Raw genomic sequence first — 25,381 nt, 5'->3', positions numbered from 1 at the left:
GTGGGGGGGGGGGGGGCAAAAAGTTGAAGTGTCTCCTCTCCCTGTCCCTATGTCCTAAATCAGTTTTTCCCCCATGTGTTGACTGAGCTTGGGATCAGAAGGAAAGTGGAGTTCAGGAGTCTGAAAATCCCTAAAGGGGGCTGGTGTGTTGTTTCAATTGCTGTTGCAAGCTTTGTCTCACCAGTTGTAGCCTGACACTTAGCTGAACTGTTGTCTAATTTAACAGTGGGGTTTTTTTGTTTTGTTTTGTTTTTTCCCCACAGAAGGTCCACAAGTCCAGGTAGAAAGTAAAAAGGACATGGATGGCAGAGGTGCTCCTTGTGCAGTATCTTATATGGCAATGGATATCAAAACAAGTGGCAATGAGAACATCTTAGGCAAAGATTTAATTTCCAGACACATTGAACACTTCCTGGAAGGCCAATAAAATCACCATGGTGGTAAATACTGAAGGAAAAAAAAAAAAAGGAGATGGCTTCTCTTCCCAGGGGAGGCACCTAAAAGCCACAGATCATTAAACAGGTTCAAGTAAACATTCTTGAGGTCTTTTTGAACTTCTTAATATTTACAGAAGTGGGAATTCTTGTTTTGCAGTTGGCCAGATGGTCCTGACTCATTCTGTCAGTCACAAGGCCAAAACGATTTTTACATTAACAACAAAACCTTGAAGGCATAAGTCTTCTCCCTCAAATACATCCTGCTTTTTCCTGCTGAAGACTGTGAGCAATCATTTGTTCCCTTTAATCTTGCAAGCTTCTTATTTTTAAGCAGTGCCTTGACTGTAAAAAACTGTTTCTGTTAACAGAGTTATGCACATACAGCTCATTTATCTCTTCCTGTGCCAGAAAATTGTACAGAAGGCTCCAAAACATTGTTCCAGTTTGCACTTGAAGGTACTGGTATACACAAGATTCTCAAACAGCAACCACCGTAAATCTCAAACTCTGTGGGCTGATGTTCAAGGGACAGAGTGAAACAGAAGCATTTGTCCTTCTCTCATACCACTTCCTCAGCACTCAATAAATACAGATACTGTATACAGAACAAAAGCGCTCTAGTAACCAACCTATGAAACAACAAATTATTAAGTAGTGAGATGGGCACTTTGATGATTACTGATTAAAGATGCCTGTAGGAGCATACATAATTCATCTTTATTTTTTATACATATTATTTTTATATATGTATGTACAGAACCACTATAATCTAAATATTTATATAGACAAAAGCCTATCCTCTTCAGGTTGCTAAGACTAAGGATCTATTAAATCTAAGACTAAGAATCCATTCTTCTCTGACCTTGTAACGTGCATCCAGGATTCAAAAAAAGTCAGTTAATGAGATTACAAATGTACCCATGTTTTAATACAATTAAAACCCATTTGCCCTCTTAATGCAATAAAAATGATTGTTCAGTGTCAACCAGAAGTGTAGTTCGAATTATCTCAATTATTGCAATTTTGGCTTACATTCAGCTATGTTAGAAAAACCCTGCAGAAATCTGCCAAGAGGAAAATAAGATGCCATTACTTTTATTTGAAGTATAAACTTACATACCTTGGCCTCCGAAAGGCTAAACCATATTGTTGGCAAGCCAATCCCACGGTGGGAGTATAAACAATAGGCATGAACCTTTCGATGTCAGAAGCCAGCACTTTATAGAAAAGCTTTTCATTTCGATCCTGAAGACTCATTAGTAGGATGTATCTGTGAAGAATTGCATATGATTAGACAGGCATCAAGTGAATATATAAAGAAAACTTATAAATATAAAGGTATTTAGATAACTAATTAAAGCTATGTTTGTTCTGTAACAGCCTCCTTCTTGTTGTGAGTATTCAAATTCCTCTTTGTCTTAATAGTGCAAATGGTTTAGACACAAAGGATAACAAACTGGTTGAGGAAAAGAGAAGCTGAAACCATCACAGAGTTGACAACTTCTACATACTCAGGAAGTTAATCCCCCTCATGTATAAAACACTACACTGCAACTCAGTATTTGGTCTGTCAGAACCTAATCCATACATATCAGTTGTTCCACTTGAAATAAGACCATCATCAAATTAAACTCAAACAGACTTACTTCCTTGCCCCAAAAAAATGAAACTAAAGTATTAGCTTTTCCTGCCCTTGCCTGGATAGAAATTTCCATTAAATCCAGACTAATGCTTCAGATAAATATTTCACCTGAATAATGTAGGACAAAGCTTTCAAAAATAAAGAGTACACATATGGCCTTTCATCCCTGAAGTCTTTGTTTGTACTGAAATACGTAGTGTTTTATCTCATCATGGAAATAAATTTTTGATTGCATTTGAACAAGTTTTACATTTCATTAAAAAGAAAATCAATGAGAAAAATAATATCAGAGAAATGAGAGTGAAATAGAGTTCATATCTTTGACTACCATCACTCTAATACTGAATAAATACACTGCTGCTCCAAAATCCCAACCAACCCATATTTCAGTGCAGATGAAGACTGGTGATAGGAGTCTATGAGTGACTTCAAGTTATACTAGTTCACACAAGTAAGACTCTGGTCACTCGTGGACACAATATTTAGGAATTTGATGACGCTAAACCTCACCTCTCTATTCACTAGATTCAGTAAGGTTAGGTATTACACTAAAAATTAAGTAGTCTTCTATACCATACTTAGGTAAAAGTAAGCTTACATAAAATTTTAACTTCATTTATGTATACAAATTATGTTGGTTGTTTAATTTAAAATGGTTTACTAATTACTTATACTTAAAAAGCACAATATGTCCATCATTTTATTACACAAGTGTTGAGGAAATACATACAACACATTAATTCCAAAACCCTGGAGGTCTGTGTGCTTAAATATTACTCACATGAGCTTTCCTTCAGCATACTCATGCATCACATTCACAAAAAAAAAAAAAAAAAGAAAAGTAGTCTTATTCTTACTTTAAGAAGACATAAATATAGTCAGGTAGCTATCTAACAAAAAAACCAGTATAGTTAACCTGGATTTGTTTTGTTGAAGCTTAGCTTGTATATCCCTGTACATCAGGGAAGCATTTCTTTTGCCATCTGCTATATAAACCTTTAACAAGTACTATAAGCAAGGCTAGTGCAGCCAGTTTGGCAACTGGTGACTGTAATGAGGTGACAGAAGTGAGGCAAAACGGTGACACATCTCTTGTGTCACTCAGGGTACTTTAGACTCTAAACAGATAAAGATCTAGAAACCAAGAGCTGAAGATGTACTCTACATACCATCACCATGAGGCATCCTGAAACACTTTCCACCGTACACATTAGTTTTGAATGTTCTCCAAGATTAAATTGTATCCTGCACTTGTAATTCTCAGCTACAAACATACATACACACAAATTTGATTTCGTTGTGAAACCATTCGAAGACATTCATTTTGCTTCCAAAGGATCTTGAAAACTATGTTAGAGAATATCATGCATACTCTGGCCTGTCCTATACAGGAGACTGCAAGAATTCATGCAAGCCACATCACTACGTTTCAAAGTAGTTGCCAGTGTGTTTTTTCTTTTTTATCACTTTCATTTAAAATGGGATGTGGCTACTTAAGAATTTAAAATTCCCTTTCCTCAGCCTTTCTTATTATTCAGATCAAGCCTGGATTTTAAATTAGGTAAGGCAATCTTTTGTAAAAGAAACTGAAAGTTTAGCAAAAGGCTTCCTCAAAGGCTTGAAATAAAAATTAAAAAAAAAACCAAAAACAAAAACACAAACAAAAACCCCACAAACAACCCACACTATTTGCTAAAACTCTCCATTTTGCTTTTACTGTCCTATAGCATTAAATTGGGACTTTATTTTCTTATTTGCATTTATCATGCCACTTTTCTATCCAGGATATGCTAAAGAAATTGCAAATGTAATAACTGCATACTACTTACTATCATATTTTCAACTATTACATACTAGGCCATACCCAAGTCAACCTAAGAAATATTATAAAGTGAAAAATATTTCTAGAGAAGTGTGATTTTGATCAGAAGGCTACTTTTTCAGTGGCAGGTATAAAATATCTTTTCTTCCTCATCACAGTAATAAGCTTATGGGTATCAACTTTTTCAAAATTTCTTTAAGGGTAAAAATCAAAAATCCTTCATCCTCAATGTGGTGTTGGTTATAATCCATTAGACAATAAGTATGCATCTGTTAGCAACATCCAAGTACACAACTAAAAGCATGAAGTGGTTTTCAGCATTGTGTTCTAAAAGAAGATATATTTTAACAGCAGTATTTAATGGAATCTTTTACTTAAGGCCACATAGAATTGAAAACAAGCAATAAAACTATGAGAGCAATCATTTGTGCTATAAAAAGGGAGAAAAATATCTGTCCTGAGACAAGGAGTGTTGAAAGAAGATTTCAAGGAAGAGTTTCAGAAGACAAAAACCAAGGCCTGGCAAGTAAGACAGATGGGACTGCCAAGCATTCAAATTTCAGCATGTCACTTTTCCCCCTTGCCTTTACTTCACCTAAGAACTTTTCATGTTAGTCTGCTCTTATGAAGGGAATGACGCACTAGGAACAAAAGAATATAAACTAAACACATCCGCAATGCAAAGGAAAACTGATGTAACTATGAGAACATCAGCAAGGATTTCTTAGGATAACTGGCCCTACTATCACTGACATGCATTTTACAAGGCAAAATTGAACGGGGGGAAAAAACAAAAAGAAAAAACCCAAATTTTGTTAGCTCTTACCTTGCAAAACACGAGTAAATAAAGGAAAGTGGGTGCAAATGCTATTACTACCTGTGTAAGGTACTTAGCTCCATTACTTTGCATCATCAGTATCTATATAGAAATGCTATTAAAGACAGAGAACTTAAAAGGAAAAGAAAGCACAACTGAAAGCCGCAACATTCTCAGGAAAAGTGATTTGATGGCACCTCTCCTAATGTTCATATATCCAGTATATCTTACCACTGTGACTTTGAAGAAAGAAAAGCCCAGACAGATGTGGCTGTGCCAAGGGGAACAATTTCAGTGTCAATACAGACAAGAAGACAGACAATTAGGAACATATAGGGCAGGGGAAAAAAAAAGAAATATTAAATTACTTTCAGAATCCATTGCAGCTTTTCCAAATTAAGTCAGAGGAATAGAATTCTTTCCTGTTACTGGTTTCCTTTTTGCCAAGCACATCAGGCAATATATTTGCTGCTGTTTCACATTCGTTTTGTGTATGAACTCCTGGTATTTCAGAGCACAGCAGTTCCATGCTTCAAGTCAGCAAAAGAGTTTCATCTATGCCAAAACATGTCATGCCATGGTCCTATCATCTTAGGTTTACTAATTTGCACACACCCTTTTTCCAATCAAAACCAGGGCAAGCTACAATGCTGACAGTGTAAAATGCTGTCATAGACAGCATTAATATTTTATCAGACCGTATCCTTCTGTCTCAGATATTAACAGCTTCCATCTCTGCAATATTCAAATGCTTGTACTTAAATCTTTTGTATTTGTTGTATAAAGCACACGGGTATACACCCACCATCAAATTGAAGCTTGAGAAGGAAAACAACTTCCCTTTATCTCTTTTCAATCATTGCCTCTATAAGAGTGAAGACTATGCCAGATGCACACCAGAAGAATTATTTATTTATTTTTAAAATTAGTATATTTACATTCAGTAAAAAGCAACAGCTCTTATACAAGGTTGTGCTTGAGCATCTGCCTGTACAGGAACACTTAAGATTTTCTTTCAGGTTCCAGTTAAAATGGTCAATGTCCTGTGGCATTCTTCATCGGTGAAGGTATTCACGGAGTACCTGAGGCAGGATTACAGTCACTCCTGCCTTGACAGACCAGAGTTTGAGTGTTGCCTTGAAGGACTGAGCTTACAAATGTAATGCTCATGTTCTCATAGTAGGATGTCAATCAGCACATTCCAGTTAAATCGTCAGACATTCAACTTACATACACAGCTGCAAATCACACTTTGCACGTGCAAGGTTTTGCACACTCAACTCACACAAGCATTTTATCTCTGCAAAGGAGCCCAAGATGCCATCATTGATAGTTTTCAGAGAAAGCATATTCTGCATACAAATGCTACCAAATCTTACAATCAGTGGTATTAAATGTAAAGCTACACAGGTAGCTCACAAATTATTTTATTTTGAAAACAAAATGGGCCAATATAATGCCCAAATAATATAATACTCAAATAATTTTTAATCAAAGCATAGTATGAGATGAGTAGTCAACTGAGGCCTGGAGGGTGTTCACCAAGAATACAAATATGATTGCTTTAAGAAACAGTTTCACTGGGTGGGGGGACAGACTTGTGCATTTATATAATTTTAAATACTTAAGGGCCAACCTGATTGAATCTACAAATATTTACATTGATACAAGATTATCCCTGAAAGCTTATTTCTTAACTGCTATGGACCTGCATTATGAAACTGTAGACTAGCTGAGGTTGGAAGTGACATCTAGAGATCACTTTATCCAATCCAGCTAGAGCAGGCTGCCCAGGGCCATGTCCAGTCAGGTTTTTAACACTTCCAAAGACAGTGAATCCAACCCAGCTTACCAAGCATTAGAAATGGAGCCACACCATTTATTCAGACTACAAAGGCAAAGAGAAGAGCCAAATATCTGGATCAAAAATTATGTTTGAAAAAAATACCACTGCACATGCTACAGAATAAGATTAGGAAGCAAACACAGATTTTTTTTTTTTTCTTATGTTAATCACTAAATCGTTATATCATGTATTTTGATTAACGATCATGTAAGTGAGAAAAAAGCTTAGCTTCTAATAGTTTCAAGTTATTTCTATGAACCAAAGACTTACTAGTTTTCTCAGCTGAAGTATGTCATTAAAACCTTATTAACAACAAAGTTGTACTGCAAAGCTGCACAGTACAATATAACCTTTATAATAAAAAAGACTTTATAGTAAAGACTGCCTTTACGACATAAAAATCACAAACTACAGCCTAATGCTCAAGACACATGGATGTAACATTTGTGTTTCTGTTTTAAGAATGTCTGATCACAGGAACAGGAAACAAATTTCTTCCTTACCCACTGACTTATTTGGGAAAGAGAAAATGCAAGAGGACTTGCAGGTAGGAATAAAGACGTTGAGATTTTGTTCAATTATATGCAGACATTAAGCTTAACAGGGATAGATTTGGAAAAAACTATCTGAAGTAAGTGGCTTCTGGAAAACTTTTCATTTACATATATATGTAACATATTAATACCTATTTTTATTGTGTCTATAGCATGTGGATTAAGTGTGTTAAAAATATGGAAATTCCTCCTCCACCCCTAAGTCAGACTGATTTTTCTTTCTTTTAACAGAAAAACCCCAATTTTTCTGCAAAGCATTTCCACAATACTCAGAGATAGCTATTTTTGATGATTACCACTGCAATCAGAACTTCAGGATATGGTGTTTTATTGTGGTTCAAACGGCACAACATTCAAACTTTTAATACCTTAATTTAAAACCAACAGATTATTTCTTTTTTCCTTTCCTGCAGAAATTTTTCATTTTGTCACAGAGCCATTTAAACATCCACGATATTTGCTTAAAATAAATAAATAAATAAACCAACACACTTAAAAAATATCAAGGTTTGGAAATACTGCTACTCTTCCCATGAATTTCATATAGCTAGATCTGTAACTTTTGATAACTAGGATAAAGTTTCATAGCCATACTTTACCTGTCTAGGTCACACGTCAGCCTTTCAAAATTTTTAAGAATACAATAAACCTGGGCATCTTGACCAAGAAAGCAAGGTGGCAATAACCCATGAATATTCAACTGCTGCCTCTCCTCCAAGGTAAAAGCCATGCCCTGAAAAAAGAAAAGTAAAAAACGCATATATAGTTTTTTTCCTTTAAAGAAAATTCTGCCGCAAAATACAGCACAGGAAAAGTCAGTGTCAGAAAAAGACATAATATTAAACAGAAATTACAATTATACAGTGATTTTTGTAAAAGTTTTTATCGAATCATGAGAAAACAGGTCTATATAACACAATAACTCCACCCCAGCAAAGAATGAGTCAAGTTCTTCTGACACGGTAAGACTATTACCTGCAAAATTATTAATTACAGTTGAAGAAGAGAGCAGCAGTATACTTTCACATGCTCATTTGTTTGGCTGTCTTCTAAACACAAAACATGAATAACATGAGAAAATGGCAGTGTAATGTCTTTGCATCTGCTCTCCTGCGGAAAATAAACACTACTAAGAGACTTTCATACTACCTCTCTAAATACACTTCTAAAATTTCTTTCTTCAGGCTACCATTAGAATTAGCAGGGGCAACAAATGACAGGAAAAGACAGGGGAAGCAGGAGCACAAACACAAAGGGCATCCTTCAGTGTACATTTGCACTGCTCCTGCCTTTTCAAGAGGGGAAAAAAAAAAAAAAAAAATCACAGTCCTTTACACAATGCTGTTACCGCCTTTCACACAACAGCTAGTGAGTGACACAACATGATAAATTCACACCAGTTAGTTTGATTACTTGGATAGGTTTTGTTTTGTTTGTTTGTTTTTTCCCCTCCCAGAAATAATCACCTCACAGGACTTGTTCTTACAGAATAAAAATATACTATAAAACCTTCCTGTCTCTTACTGCTCTGCATTTCTTACATTATTTTTAATCAGTAATTTTCAAGTAGTTATGTCATTGTTCCTTGAAAAAAAAGTATAAAATAAAACCTCTAAGGCAATTCTACCACACTATATGCACTAAAATGCCATTAAGCAAGTTGCTACCCTTAAGTTAAATGACCCCCCAAAAAAAAAAGAAAAGAAAAATTTCAAAATGAACACTTTACAGAATATTAGACATTTCCAGAACAAGTTTCTCCCACACATAGAAATGGAAGGAAACAAAGTTTAATAAAAATCAGGAACTGTTCTGCTATATTTTTTTCATGCATGCAAGATTTCAAAGGTCTCCAGAAGCATACATGAACAGTGGTTATTATTGTCTCTACATGAATTTTCTATGGTGAGATGTCATGAGTGTCTTCAGCTGCTAAGACATTTTGAAAGATCATGGAAAAAGTGACACTCAATCCTCCTCATGAGTTTATTCGAAGCTGATCCCTCTTATCTCCAGTAGACTTTTTTTTGATGTAAAAAAACCCCACATAAAAGCTGTGCATATGCGCTCACACGCACACATGCTTCAGCTTGAGTTCCAAATGGCTGGACTTTAGGGGGCTGCGTAGTTTTAGCGGATCTCTCAGTGCTGACAAAGTGGCAATTCAATATTCTCTACATCTCTCCTTTCCTCTACTTCTACTAGTCACATTTTATGAAAGGAAAAGATTCAAAAGGTCCATTTGCCCTCAATTTAGACTAACCTGTGGACTTTAAATACTATGATAGGATTTCCCTTCTTACTGGAAAATAAAATATATTTTAAAACAGACATGTAAAAAGCTGATAAATCTTGCCAAGAGTCTTTTAAAAAAACCCTAGTGTCTCTTGAAATAGCTTATTTTCCACACATTGCTACAGCTCCTATAGTAACTGTTAGATTTATTTTGGGCATTACTAGAATTATACAGCATCGTCTACACCTCCTATGTTATACAAGGTTTTAAAATTCTTAACTTGCATACTCTTCTTTGGCATAGATATTGTGAATTTTTGGAATTTCCAAGATGGAATGTTAGTTCCTTTTTTCCCCTCTCAGATACTATATATGTTCAAAAGAAAAGAATTATCATTAAAGCATACTGCCTGGCAATTTAATAACAGAAAACCATTTCATGTAATAAATATATGCTATTTAATCAGCTTATAATAGGAAGAGTTCAGCTACATAAGTTTTATCATTGATGTCTAGATTTCTTGCACTAGATTCTCAGATTTTCTTTTCTACCTCAGAATTCTTTTTTTTTTTTTTTCCTGTTTGAAGTGTTGTTTCCCAGCCATCCAGCAGAGAGGGCTCTAGGGCCAGCTTGGTTTACACACTCCTGTCTGTTCCTGAGGAGCACTTTGTGCACACCTGGATGGGACAGACCTCCATCATCTAAAGCACACCTCAATTATAACGAAAGATGCTGATGTTTTTATTCTGGATTTTGTATTGCAGATAAATTCCAAGAACAACAACAGTGTGACAATCTAAAAGCAGCACAAGGGCAAGAGTCTGCAACCATTAATATTTATCTTTTTCTAATTTGTTTTGATTTATTCATTGTTTTATGCCTTCAAAAGATAGCATCTACATCACAGAGATGAAAAAGGATAGCTATTATTAAACGTCCCAGGTAAGAGTTCGCAGTTCTTTAAGGGTTGTGTTTCACACATTTCTTTGTATGCTCTGGTTTTGGTAAAACTAAGCTGTTCTTCAGCCACCTTATTATCTTCCTTTCTCACAAGCCTTTTGGTGGAACTTTTGGGTTGGTTATTGTTCCTTTGACACAAATGCCCTCTCAAATTCTCAACTGTACAGAAAGCTCTCTGAGTCTTTTTTTTTTTTTCATTTTCAAGAAATTCAGCTCGTTCCAAATACATTTAATTCTTAATTCATCTCTTCATTTGTAATCTTGTGAAGTTTTATAATTGTAGCATTTGATTTCTACTACCGCACATTGCTCAGTATTCTTTCATTATTTAATCTCTACCAGTTTATCAACTCAGCTCTTAGCTACATGTTCTCTGCCCAGCCTCTCTTTTTCCCTCCCAAACCCCCAACTACAAGGTTGTTTTAGTGCAATTATATACATCAATTCTCTTGTTCAGTCGCAGGACTGAAAAGCCATAAAACAGAATAAACAGAACAACACCATCTTGTCTCAAATAGCTTCTTGCACTGGCTTTCAACTGAATTCTCACGCAGTGCTTGAGAGCACAGACAGTACATTCAGCAGAGACAAGCCTTATCTCAACGCAAATTAGATTGCATTGACATTTTTTTGTTCAGATGGCGTATCTGAGACTCATCTAATTGCCTAGTTTATATAAACTGCTCAAGAAAAAGAGCACTAATGTGTTCATCCTGTCTATGTGTTAATGAGATCCAGCTTCATTAAAGGGTAGCAAGAACCGTCTCCACACAGTATTCATTGCAGGGATCCTGCTCCAATTTCTTTCAAGACCTAGGCCTCTTCTCTTCTAGTAGGCCAAAATTTCAATTTTCAGAAACTCCTACTTATTTAGAAAAAAAAAGCTTATTTCCTTCTGTTGTCCTCACTGCAGGTATGCCACAAAGCTATTAGCTAGACAGCATGCAAAAGGAGGCTCACTTAGCAGAGGAAACCATGTCCACATCCAAGTTTCCCTGACTCAGTGACTCCTTCCTCAGCCTCTTGTAGGAGAAAATCAAGGCTCGTAAGAGTTCGGGTCATCCCTGGAACTCAGAAGACAACAATCAACACCAACATGCAGACTCAATTGCCTGTATATATATTTGAGCTGACTGGATTTGTGGAGACAGGGAGAAAGAAATAAAGACAAAGGTAAAAAGGTATTCCAAAGAAGCATATCTAGAAGTACCATCTACTCCACAGGAAAGAAATATCTGGATTCCTGATCTAAGATACTACAGAGAAATATCATGGTTTCTAAAGGGGACAACAGGCAAGTAGGTTCATCATTGTCTCGGAGACCAACAAAAAGCAAATTAAAATTGCCATTAACAGCCTCATTCTGTATATCTAAATCATAAAAATACAGTGAACCAATTTCAACGATATCGTGAAAGAACCACCCAGCTCTGCAGGACTCACATATGCACAACATCTGCTGCCATGGCTGGAAGGAGGATAGCTGGCCCTACGCCACCTCTCGCAGCCGCCCTCCGCAGCGAGGGAAAGAGACCGAGGAGCATTCTGCCAGATAAAGCTCTGAGAAAATCCCACAGCTGCCTGAAATACAAGTCTGCTCAAGATCTGAATCAATCCTTTGAACAAATGGACTTCCAGAACCCCACAATTCCATATTCTTAGGGAAAAAAAAAATAAATAAAGGAAATGCAAACAAGACAAATGATTTTGGCTGAAAGACTGAAAACATTCTCCAGTAACTGGAGAAGAGATTTTTTTGCCCCAAAGATGTCCAAAATGAAATATCAGCAATATCACTACTAGTTGCCAGTTGCACATCATCCCATACTACTCACACCACTTCATGCAGAAGATTGTCTCCAGGAGAAATTGAGCTGTGGAACTAGACACGGTCCTTAGGAAACATGATCTTTGGTATGCATAACTGTTTGCAAGCAGTTCTTTTGCTGGTCAAGCTTTTGCCTTCAGTAATTTTGGCTTAACAACACTACAGTTAGTATGACAAGGAGGAATCCCAATTAAAAAAAATATATTGTTTTGCTTTATTTTAAGGAAAACTTTTTATGCTGAGCAACCAACAAAACCTACATGTAGTCTTGCTAGGTATGAGCTACACGACAACAATTTCATGCACCTGAAGTATCAATATGCCCCTTTAAGATCAGAATATTTAAAAAGCAAAATGAACACAAAAAAAACATGCAACCCTGTAAACTTTTATAAAATCTCTACAAAACCATGGCACATGAATTTTCAAGTGGTTTAAGATACATTTAAGAGTTTAACAATCTGCAAATCCCTCTGAGATATTTTATATAATTCCTGTTTTTAAAAAAGTCACCTTATGAACAGTCAAAAAAAGTTTTGCACACATTTCCCCTCCATTTTTCATTTTTATTATCCAAACATGACTTCAGAGAAACCAGAAAAATACTTAAAATACTCCATGCCCAACACTCATTTCAAGGCACAATACCTCAGGAAATAGCTAGAATAACTAATCAAGCACATGCTGCATAATAAAACTCATTCTGCTGAAAATAAATGTGGTTCATGGCAAGGCATTGGGGATGGAGCGCTACATATGGCTAAAGATGTTATTGCTAGTTTCTCTACTTGTTCTTGTCCTGACTGCCAAAAAATGTCACAAGTACAGGCAACTAACGCAGCTACCTGCTCTGCCACCAGAGCTTTAGGCCAGGCTGGTCACACAAGGGAACCCTGTAGGTAAGGAGAAAGAGTGATTTTTTTTAACAGAGCAATTTCACACACAGTTTTCTGTCATTAAGGGTCTTCTTCTGAGTCTGAGGAAAAAAGTAGCCCTGCAAACTGTCAGTTCACACTACTGTAGAGCTCCATGTTTCTTCTTACGAATGATTTGCTATAAAAATGATATCCAAAAGAAGGTCTTGAATAACAGAAACCAATTCTGATTTTTTGAAAAATCAGGATTACTAAGATTTTAAAGAAAAAAAAAATATCCTTTTAAACGGTACGCATGAAGAGAAGGGAGAAAGATAACCAATATAATTACAAGTTGGTAAGAGGAAAGCATATGATCACCCCCAGAAACTTACCACAGTTTGAGAATACTTGTGTAGCATTAGATTAAGAAATTAAAACTAAACATGAAAATACAGACTTCCTGTGAAAAAAAGCTCTACGAATTTTCAGAAGCAAAGATCAGTAACCATTTGTAACACAAACATTATCTAAGGTATTATTAGACTGCATGTAGAAAACTCAGTGGTGACACAGAACTTCAAAAATCGGCAGTTATTTTCCCCCAGAGTATTCCCAGATCCTCAGTGGGGCATTTATTGAGGCTCATTGGTTAGCTCTGGATTATGCATTTTGGATTAAGGTTTAAAAATCAGTATACAAGCTGGTTATTAACAATCCATTAGCTTCTTTGGCAGAGGAACTGTGATTTTGTGGTCTTTGTACAGTACCTAGCACACAGGTCCCTTGGCCTGCAGCCGAGTTCCCTGAAACAGCAGTGAATCCTACTACTAAGTGCCTGCACAGGTTTGAAAAGCCAGGTAATACAGGTAAATACCCTGGCTGGGATGAGGAAGGGGAAAGCCAGAAAGGGAAGACTGGTTTAAGTGTGAACAGCAGAACCCACTTTGGATAAAACACTTGTGCTCCTTTTGATAAGCCCTTGTGCATAGGCATGCAACAGACTGCAAGGCATGCTGAAGAAAAATGAAAAGAAATATACTGTGGTTGATAGGAAGAGCACTGACCATACAAGAAAAGAAGGAACTGTCCCAGTTTCAGTTATAAAATGCCAAAAGGGACAGGTTTTAGATTATTCATATTTTTCTAAACAAGCTTTTTAACAAGTATTTAATCCAAAGAACTATATTCAATCACTGAGCATTATAATTTCAAAGTTGTTTTTCTCGAGTCATGACAGATCTGCTGCAGCACATTGAATACACCTTATTTTTCTTTTTAATATTATTTTTCAGGAATGCCAAGAGACCTGAAGTATATTCACAGCCCAATTTTAAGTCCTCAGCATTTTCAAAAGCAAACTTGGAAAGTCAAGTCAACAGGGGAAACTGAAACAAAAGTCAAAACTAGCTTCCAACAAATGAAGCACAAATAAATCCAGTAGCTAATAAACACAGGGACTTGTGACTCAAAACAAATGCAGATGGACTAAAGGAGATCAGACTTCTCTTGGCAAATTCATTATGGGAACGTGTGGGCAGCTTGGCAGCCTTGCAGTGAGCTGATACGGTGAGTACATACAAGCGTGATTCAGGCCAGCACATCAGAAATGACACATCACAGCATTCTTATTTTAGCAATCTTTCTTTAATCTACTGTAAACAGTTATCTGAAAGTAAACAAGCAAACCTATTTTAAGAAAACTTTTGTATATATGTGTTTTATTAGACATATACAGAGCAGAGTTTTGCATAATCTCGCCTTACCTCTAAGTTTGTGAAGGCTGCATCGCACAAGCAGCCGGCAATAACAAGCTGAACAGTCAAACAAGTCACCAAGATAGTAATACATAAAATACATCACATGCTGTCTTACAATGTAGGACGGGACTGACTCTAGATAGATACTAAATTTAGATGTTCATATGGAATCTAGTACCTCTCCTCCTGTGACAATTATAGGATATATAGTATTGATTGAAAAAAAAAAAAAAAAGCCTAAAGAAAGATCCAGCTCACCCTAGAACAGATAGCTTGCTGTCAGTAATCCAAATTGCTCCATGAACTATATTGACTACAGACTAACTTCAGATTTACACACATAAGCACCTAAAGTCAGCTGGGAGGCTTGAACGTTTTGGAGAAATCAACATAGCATAGCTCATTATGGCAACGTTGTCAACTTTAAATAACCTGCATGACTTGCACAGCCACAGATAAAGACTCTGTGCTCAGATAAAGGCACAGTGCTCCTGAAGAGGCACTAGTTGCCTATATGTGGCTGCTCTGTTGTGCCCCAGTTATCCTTTTGACTTCTCAACCCACATGTCCCATTAGAAGTCATCTTACCCTAAATCCTGCATATTATTATAGGGATTTCTGATCTCAAAGCAGCCAAAGAATTGCTAGAGATGCATTTGTATGCTTTCAGAGCTGATTGTCTTAACAGCAGATTTCACATAATTTTAAAGTCATAAATAATTTTAAAAGTGCAACACATAAGGGTACAGAATGCCCAGCACCCTGTGTCCCAACCTCAGACCTGTATGTCTTAGAGGATCTACAGCTGAAATGATTAAGATGCTCCTCAGGAGAGCTGTGTTAGAAACTAAGACCTGCAGAGATGCCTAGCTTCTTATTTTTCATGTGTGAATAACAATTCTGTTATTCAGCTGGTGTGAATATACTCCAAAGGTCCCCATGCCCATGGATGGAGATATAGTTTCCACAACACAGGAGGTGACACTGTGCCTGCCAAGAGGCAGTGTGTGAAATCTCCCAAGATCTGCCGAGCTCAGAGACTGGTTGTGCTGCTGACTCCATGAGAACTGATAAACTCATCATACCCAGAGTCAGCAGCTCTGCATGAGGCCCCCAGCACATGCTCCCCTTGAGTTGCACAACTCAGACCACATCCAGAAACACGGTGGCTGCTGCGTGCAGACAAGGACTACAGAGAGAGAGACACCCAACGAAACAAGGGGCCCTAAGGGACTTTCTGAACACCCAGCTCGAAGGTGCACCAAATACAATCCTCTACTTCCCAGCAAAAGAGGGAGGCTGCTCTCCTCACCCCTGCTCCCATCTGGGAGCTACAACAAACCTGAGCACGAGCAAAGTGCGAGCTGCCTCAACAGGCATAGTTATCTACCGCTAAAAGTAACAGCTTGACTGTTAGTAATAACAGCTAAATTAATAAGAGACTTAGAAACAAATATTGGTTGTGATTTGTGTCTCCCCTGACTCCCTAGCAGGGACATCACACTAGTGTAGACAGACCTGCCTCAGCTCTCCCGGTTGCTGCCAGCAGCCCAGACCAAGCAGCAGCATGACATACAGCTAAAACCGCAGAGCCAAAGAAGCTGAACAAATATTCAGGGTTTGTGATTTATTTATTCCCCATCCCCCCACCCCACCCCGGCTATTTCTGAGCCATTTTTATTACTTTAAAACTCTATTGGGATGTATTGACCCTCAACGATACTTACTTAGGAAAGCTCTGGCTATGGGAACTACTCTGGGAAGAGACAACAGCAGTTTACAACATCGCTTTCAAACTTGACATCTGTCATAAGAACATGCTTGACAATTTTAAACACATCTTACCTATACAAGAGATTAAAAACACCTGTTGTAGGCCACCATAGAGCTCTAAATTCCTGGATAAATCATGGTAACAAAATCAATTTTGTTAACTACTACCTTTGATACATCTGTAGAAGAAAGAATATTGACAATGTGCAGTTGTGTATTTACAGATATAATTTATAGCTACAGGAAGTAAAAATTTAATGCATTACAGTGATTTTTTTTTAAATAAAAAATTCACTAAGTTTCACTGACCATATATGAAATTCAAGTTAAGAAATTAATTCACTTGTATAGTAGATGCTGTGAGTTATTACTGATAGAACTCTAATCGGGGATGCCTGCAGTGCTATCACTAGAATAACTAACATGAAATCTCTATTTATGAAGGGAATTTAGATGAGCGTAATATCAACAGACATGAAACATACTGCTAACCAGAATGATACCAAATAAAATGCCAAATAAAAGCTCTCTAACTGTAATACTTTTACAAATAAAGCACAGTCTCCAAGTGTGCAGTCTCAAATATGCAGTATTTATATTTGCAAAATCAGGTATTATTTGAGCCTCAGTCATGGTTTCCATGTAGGTCGAAGAAGAATTTCAGCGACTGCCAAAAATTCCATCTGTCTAAAATAAGTAGTTAACCCAATACAGGTTAGTAAGCCCTGAAATCCTGAGGGGATTTGATAAACCTGATATGCTTAATGGATTTTATTGTTGCCTTTCAGAGACTAAACAGATTACCAGCTACTGTATTCTGGGCTTCTGACAGGAATAAGCAACAAATTTCTCTTCACTAGCATGATAAATAATTAACACAAATATTTTAAATACTATAACACAGAGAGGGAGGCAGAAACCAATCTCAATACTCTGGTCTTCACTTCTAGTTCTCCAAGGGTATAAATTTAAACTAAAGAAACAGCCTAAGACAATGCAACACAAAAGAATGAGAGCAATAAAGAAATGGTAGAAGATTCATTTCTGCAGGACTACTGCAAAGAAGGTGCAGACTTCAAGTTTGTTTAGTAGGCAAAAAGAAAAAGCTTTTCACACAGATTTAGCATATCTTAAAATGCTTTTTTCTTTTTTTAAGCACGTTCCTAAATATGGCAACTCAAATAGAAGTGACTCTTTCCTCTGATGAGCAAGCTACTAAGTGCCTACTTGGCTTGCAGTTGCTGACACACAGATACCTGACATCTGTGTTCTCCTGCCTTCACAGTTTCATCCAGGGTAGGTGCTTTTCCTTGACCCACAGATGCTCCTACCCACGTGGTCCTCCAGCTGAAAGGTGACTGCTTTGGAACAGCTCCTTCCACACCTACAACAGCACCAGCATCATCAGCTTGGGAGGATTCTCCCTATTGCATCAATGTGGTGACAGGGAGTCTGGCCAGCCTGATGAACTACAAAGATTTGACCTGAGAATCGAGGGCGCTGAGACGTGCTGACAGCAGTCACACGGATTATCAGCTTTATCATGGGTAGCATACTGTTTCACTCTGTCTAAAAGTTACGTGTCTACTTGAAATTAGCCCTCTGGGCACCCTCCACAGGCTACAGAGACAGACTGGAGTGAGACTCTAGGAGGTACCGCTTTCTCTTTTTTGGACTGTAAAGTCACATGAACAATTACTTCAGACTAAATCCATGAGAAGAATACTTTCCATTGTCACAGGTAATCCAGGATTTCCATTACCCCAGGCTATCACCTGTAAGTCTTTTGGTCATACACAGTCATAGCACATACTACGTACCTACCCACTATTTCCCATTCTACACATTGCAGCCTACTCTTCCTTTTATCATCTCAGTCTAAGAGCTGGCAATATGTATATACATGAAAACAGTGAAGCCTACCCAAACCCTTTGTTTGGGGAGCTTGCTTCATCCAACCCTGGCATTTGTTCTCAGGATTGAGCAGTATCTTAAAATCAAACTGGAGCAACAAAGAAAATTTAGGCTCTGAATGTGCCTGATCTACAAGCACAGCCTTAACTGCTATCCCGCAAATAGATATTTGTTCCTTTTTTTGTCCCTAACAGTAAATATCCAACTTGCAACATTCTCTTGTAAGTGAAAGTCTTTTCCTTCTTGCTGAAAAGTCACTGAAACTTCATGCTATCATTAACCAAGTAGCAAAAACGGACAACTTACGACTTTGGGTAAGCTGACCAGTGGATAACAACAGATTCTCTTCTTTAATCACAAAGCAAGCATAGGAAGGTGTGCATAGGAATGGCTTATTACTCTGTTTATACCCTTTTTAAAAAAAAAAAAAATAATATTCCAGACAGGAATTGTTACATGCTCTCTCGACCTTCCCACTCCTCAGTGTCACAGCAGAGAGGATAAGCAAGCAACACCTCTCCCCTTCCAGCTCCATAAGCAGGACTGGGATGAACTGGGAAGCACAGAGGTGGTGTAGAAGTAGGCTGAGTCTAGCAGGACTACACAAATAGTAAGAAACAAACGATGATAAATTAAGAACAGATACTGCCCTTTTGAGGGATATTGCACATTTCGGCTGGTTTTACCTGCTTCTTAATGAGCTAAATTGAAAAGAAACTTTTTTCTCTTAGATAGAAAATGAGAGATGACAGCAAATTTTGCTCTTCAATAGAGAAGCATTACATATAAAGTTTATTAATTGCCCAAAACTTTAGACTGTCTTATTACATTACACACTAGTAAGCAAAGAGATGTCAGACTCTGTAATTGGTCATTTAAGCTAAGCAACCCTCTTCTTCCTCCTCCTTCCACGTGTGGTTTGTTTCAGAAAGAAGTTCTATCCCAACACTAGCGGAAGAACACAGTCCTGGCCACAGTAAGACTCAACTATTCAAATTTACATTTTGTGATGGAAGCAGTTTCAAGTTTTCACTAACTTCACTTACACTTACTGTGCTGTTGACTGTACTGATTAGATCTGTCCTCAGAAACTCAACTGACCAGCAATTAGGTATTTGTCACTAATCTCTGACCATATGGGAGTTTAGACACCTAGAATAAATGCAGGCCTATAGATTTAAATATCTTAATTTCAGAGAATTTACACTTTAAGCTGTAAGGTTCTTACCCATCACAGAATGGAGTAGATTTGTAAAATCTTAAGTGTTAAATCAAAATGTACCTTTATACCACCTGGAAGTTCATTGAGCATTCCAGGGAACTGATGCCTTATTTTACACAAGAAGTAAATTAGTAGAATAAATACAACACATCCAGATTTTCTTTACGTTTATCCAGTGTGGTTTTTTAGTAAGGATTTAGAAGCGGTCTCATCTGTACATAAGCAAGTCCTATCCAGATAAATATAATCATTCATGAGAATGGAATTATTCACATGCTTAAAGTTGGAAGAACAAAAGCCATTCTGACAGAACACAGAAGAGAACAGATGACAACAGAAGACCTGTATGTTCTAGTAATGTCGTCACTGGCATTTTGAAAACAAAAAGCCCAACTACAATCTTCAATGACAACTGTTTCCTTTGCCATCACCTCAAAATAGAGTTTTTACAGACTGAATTTCTGTGTTCCCTTGAGCCTTCAGGTATATAGTTTATCTTCAGTTGTAATAAAAAGCACTGAACAAGCAGTTCATAAAAAATAATAAATTTTTATTTATAAGTAATAAAAAGCACTGAACAATCCAGATAAGTCAACTATCCATTCATGGTTACAGACATAACTTTTCAGATCTTACAAGAAAAAGCCAACATTTTGAACAGTTTCATTCCACATAACTGATGTTACCAGTGTAAAGAATAAGATTCAGCTCCCAGATTCAGACACCTAAATTGACGTGTCTACAGAAGATTGAAGGTATCTATGCTCCAACCCATTATAGTTAAAGGAAACTGAGACAATAAAAATCAATTGGGCCTAACTACTGTGATGTTGCTCACTTTGAAGTATAGGCTTCTGGGGGACTGTGCCTCAGTACATTTGAGATGTCACACAGGTACCTTGCCTGGCCTCCAGCCACAACTTCAGAAACACAGGTCCTGTGTCATGCGTGTCATCTCCATGAAGATGTCTCAGACATCTTAAAGTATCTAAAATGGCTTTATAATGTACAGTGTGCCCAAGTATCCAAGCTTCTACTCCTATACCAAAATTTAGATGTCTTGATATGTAAACTGAATCCTAGCCTACATTATCTCTAGTGAACAACCAATCCAAGACTCAGCTAAGGACCTTCTCAACATATCGAACCCCAAATTCCTGCTTACAGCAAAATAAACTTTTTGCTTTTTTTAAACTGATTTATTCTTGCAATAAAAATATTGTGCAGTGCCAATGCACATTTTTATTTTATTACCTAACTATACATTTTGTAACCAAGGTTTCTATAAAAGTCTCATCAAACTGATACCCAGCATCTTAAAGTAAGGCTGAGTTTTCTATATAATCCAGATGAATTATTTTACTAATACCAGGATTGGACTGAACTGGGTACAACACCAATGTTTTCTTGCTGGAACTTCTCTCATACGAGACATGACTCCAGGGCATATCCAGGCTATGCAACTCACTAGCAGAGATGGCAGACACTGGTGACACAGGTGGAAAGTCAACACAGAGTATCAATAACTAGAAAAACAGCAGGTACAATGGATTCCTTGTTGTGTGAAGCAAGCATAAAAGCATAAGCACAATGTCACTTGCCATGAAAATAAAAATTAAAAGCATCTTTTTCCTCCCTCCTTCTCAGGCCTCCCCATCTGAAAACAGCTTTGTATTTTAACAGTGAAGAAATAAACAAAACTTGTTGTAATTAAGACACACAGAAATGAGAGACAAGCATATGATGACACACGGAATAATCCTTGGAAGAATACAAGAGGTTTTCATATATATATTTATATATTAAAAAAATATATAAACTATATACATTTATTACATAATCTATTTTTATATAATTATCTAGTCGGCAGCTGTAGTAGTGAACCACTCTGCTACCACTGTTGACCCAGAATACCCTGACAATGCTGAGTTCAAGTGGCCAGCCAGACCTTGCAACCTGCAACACAAACTCTGGGCTTACAATCTAACCAGCTATTTCTGAATCAGTGTTTTGCAGCCATCAATTTCTCTCTTCTTAAAGGTAGCATCACATAACCACTAACTGCAAACAATAAATTGCACTGCTTTCTTCAGTAAGTAAAAATGTCAGACAATTTAATTGGCTTAATATAGAATTAATAAAAAAAATATGGTGAAATCCTATATTACTAGGTCATGATACTTTACTATCTGATAAACAATGCTAGACAGACTTCTACTACCTAAGTTGTCATTTGATTGCCATGGCCTCAACCCTTATTATCCAGACTACATCAGATGGCTATTCAAGAATGTAAACAAGAAAACTATGTGAATATTAACTATGAATGTTTTTGTCATGTTTAATGGGAAAAAGAAAATCCACCCTAAACTTCACCATAAACCTGTCCCAAATACATGACAGCTTTATGAAATTTGGGGGCTATCCTACCACTCTATTCCTTTACACAGTAGAATACAGTGTAAGTATATAAGCAGATGGTTTTTGTAGTCAAGAACTCAAACATTAAGGAAAAACAACCCTTTTGTTTAGATAATGGACCCATCCCTAGCACGTCTGCAAAGGTGGATCATTAAGGGCCACACAGGATTCTGATCACACATAAATGAAACTGTTCACTAATGAAACAATCCTGTTTCAAAGCAAGAAATACTTACAATTACAGTCACCCAACAAAAATATAACAAAAGAATTCTCTATTTTATTACTTCTGACAGTAGGTAGCACATTTGCATGCTTCATTGTCAGTAATACCAAAACTTAGTGTGTGGCAGGTTGACCCTGGTTGGATGCTGTTCTGCCAGTGACTAGGCCTAAGACGAACGACACAACGAGCAGGAAGACGAACCAATAAGTGGACTGTATTGAATACAAAAGGGACATGCCATGAGAGATCGCTGGGGGTACAAACAAGTCACATGCAATTGACATTACCCCCAACGATCCCAAAAAAGACATCATCCAACTGACAACAGGTGAAACAGAGAGCCAAGGTTTCCCATGGATAGAATGGGAAACAGCCAGATCCAGAGGTTGAACAAATAAGATAAAGGTGCCCACATGGCTACTCCTACCCATCTAGCCCATGTTTGCAAAGGTCCAAGCTGACCAGGGTCCAGTTCCAGGGGAGTCAGGAGGTTTTTCCTTAACCAGGCAGCCATGTGAAGTGCATCCACATCACAGACAGAAACTCCTTACTCCCTGCAAGTGGTCCCAGCTTTTATCCCCAAGCAGACACCTGACCTTTGTCAACTCAGTGCAGGACCCCTGGGGCTCATTTCCCTTCTGGCTCTCCCTGCAGGGCCGGCCGCACCCTGGGGGGAAGCTATAAGGCAAACTCACCACCTCTTTATGAAGGGCTGTGGGAATCACCCATATGTCAACTTTAATTCGGGGTTCAGACCCCAACATTTCAGATGACAGGTGCCCAAACCCACTCTATCATTCCCCTTCTCAGCTGGACAGAGGAAAGAAAATACAACAAAAAGGTTTATGGGTCAAGACAAGGACAGTTCCGCAATTACTGTCACTGGCAAAAGAGACTCAGCACAGAGAAAATAATTTACTGCTAATAAATTCAGAAGTAATAAAATAAAAATAAGAAGAAATCCAAATAATACCTTCTACCCACAGCTCCCTTCTTCCTGGGCTCAACTTCACTCCCAGTTTCTCTGCCTGCTGCACCCAAGCAGTACAGGAGAACAGGGAATGGGAGTTTAAGTCAGTTCATCATATGTTGTTTCTGCCACTCCTTCCTCCACAGGGGGAGGAATCTTCACACTCTTCTGCTCCAGCGTGGAGTTCCTATCACAGGAGACAGTCCTCCATGAACTGCTCTAGCATTGGTCCTTTCCATGGGATGCAGTTCTTCATGAAGTCCTCTAGCATGGCTCTCTTCCATGGGGTGCAGTGCTTCAGGAACAGACTGCTCCAGCATGGCTCCCCCATAGGGTTACAAGTTCTCCCAGCAAATCTGCTCCAGCATGGGCTCCTTCTCTCCATTGGGCCACAAGTCCTGCCAGAAGCCTGCTCCAGCGTGGGCTTCCCACAGGGGTCATAGCCTCCATTGGGCATCCACCTGCTCTGGTGTGGGGTCCCCCATGGGCTGCAGATAGATATCTGCTCCACTGTTAACCTCCATGGGCTGCAGGGACACAGCCTGCCTCACCATGGTCTTCACCAAGTGCTGCAGGGAAACCTCTGCTCTGGCACCTGGAGCATCTCCTCCCTCTCCTTTATGGACCTTGGTGTCTGCAGAGTTGTTTATCTCAGATATTCTCACTTCTCTTCCCCCCTTGCTGCCATTTTCTGCACAGCAAATTTTTTGCTTTCTTAAATATGTTACCACAGGGTTACCACTGTCACTGATGGGATCAGCCTTGGTCAGTGGCAGTTCCATCTTGGAGCTGGCTGGAACTGGCTCTGTTAGACATGGGGGCAGCTTCTCACAGAAGCCACTCCTGTAGTTGTGTCCTCTCCCCAGACACTGCCACACAAACCCAACACATAGTGAAAGAATTTATACATAATCAATAGTTTTCTTCACACACGGCCTGTTAGTTTTGGTCAGTATGTAGCAATGAAGCACCTGTTTCATGACAGTGTCTTTTTTCCATTTTCAATTCTTAAACAGAGTAGCCATCAGTAGCCACAATCATTACTAGAACCACGGGAGGAAATTATCACAGCATCTGAAACAGCAGCTAAGGGACAGAAGAGTACACAAAACTTTGTCCTACAGTTATAGATCTTCCTGATAATGCTAAGGTTATCTGAATCTTGTCTCAATTTTGTTTTGCTCTCTCTCTTTAATTTAATGAAGGGAAAAAAATTAATCAAAGGCTAGACTGACTAAGAAGGCAAACTCTTAAAACATACTCAACAGGAAAAATAAGATACAGTGAGCCCAGAATCCTAGTGCAAGCTCTGATTTTGCAGATCTGTCATTTAACCAGTTATAGAAAGAAAGTCAAGTCATGCAACAGCCTTCCATAGCATGGAAAAACTTAGTTGATCAAAGTCAGATTTCTACTGATGGCAGAACAATCCCATTTAAAAATGCCATACCAGATGGACTCATACAGCTCTTCTTTTTCTAAGATACAACCTGTATATCAACTGTATCTGCTTAGAATCAAAAAGATGAGACTGAAATAAGCCACTGAAAAAGCTGTGATAAAATGGGGTATATCACTTTTCTTTCTATTTGACTGCCATCCAAAGAGCTGGACTCAAAGCAAATACTAGATTAAAAGTGAATATTATGGAAATAAAATCTGAATGGCAGTTAAGGAAACTGGCAAATATAAGGCCATCTGAATTTGCTATCAGATACACAAGAGTTCTACCTGAAAGAAAACTTGTGAAGGTGAAAAATGCCAAGAATCTCCTCTCAGTAGTCCCTATTCATTTCAAGTTGCTACTGTTTTCAAAGCAAACCAAGGATTTACTTGCTCTTTTACCCATCTGTACTTGTACCACTCACAGAAACTCATCTAAACCATGAAAACAAAAACAGAAAAAAAAACCAAAGCTCCCAAAACAAACAAAAAATACTATCTTATGAAAACAGTTTCCTACGTTGACATTGGAAAACATTTCCTGGCATTAAACACTAAACAAAAACATATTTGAACCTGAAGGAAATGTTGCCTCCCCCATTCCCACTTTTCACATTTTTTAGTATCTAATTATGCAGCCTCATGACAAGTTTTAG

At 37.8% G+C, this 25,381-nt stretch overlaps 1 protein-coding gene across 1 annotated transcript in view; it reads right to left on the bottom strand.

Annotated features, from left to right (window-relative positions):
- LOC103767858 (NADP-dependent malic enzyme-like) overlaps positions 1–7,848 on the bottom strand; it is a gene marked incomplete at its 3' end in the record, with an annotated part of 54,057 nt that extends 46,209 nt beyond the window's left edge. Inside the window, exons 1-2 of the mRNA XM_008934986.1 lie at positions 7,718–7,848; positions 1,558–1,707 (exon numbers count right to left, since the gene is read on the bottom strand). Coding sequence (XP_008933234.1) covers positions 1,558–1,707; positions 7,718–7,848 — 281 coding nt within the window. The remainder of the gene's footprint in view (positions 1–1,557; positions 1,708–7,717) is intronic.
- Positions 7,849–25,381: the final 17,533 nt, after the last annotated feature.

Source organism: Merops nubicus, unplaced genomic scaffold (assembly GCF_000691845.1).
Source record: "Merops nubicus isolate BGI_N331 unplaced genomic scaffold, ASM69184v1 scaffold20012, whole genome shotgun sequence".
Taxonomy (NCBI): Eukaryota; Metazoa; Chordata; class Aves; order Coraciiformes; family Meropidae; genus Merops; species Merops nubicus.
The sequence above is the reverse complement of the archived record's forward strand: the minus strand, read 5'-3'. Positions and strand labels throughout refer to the sequence as shown.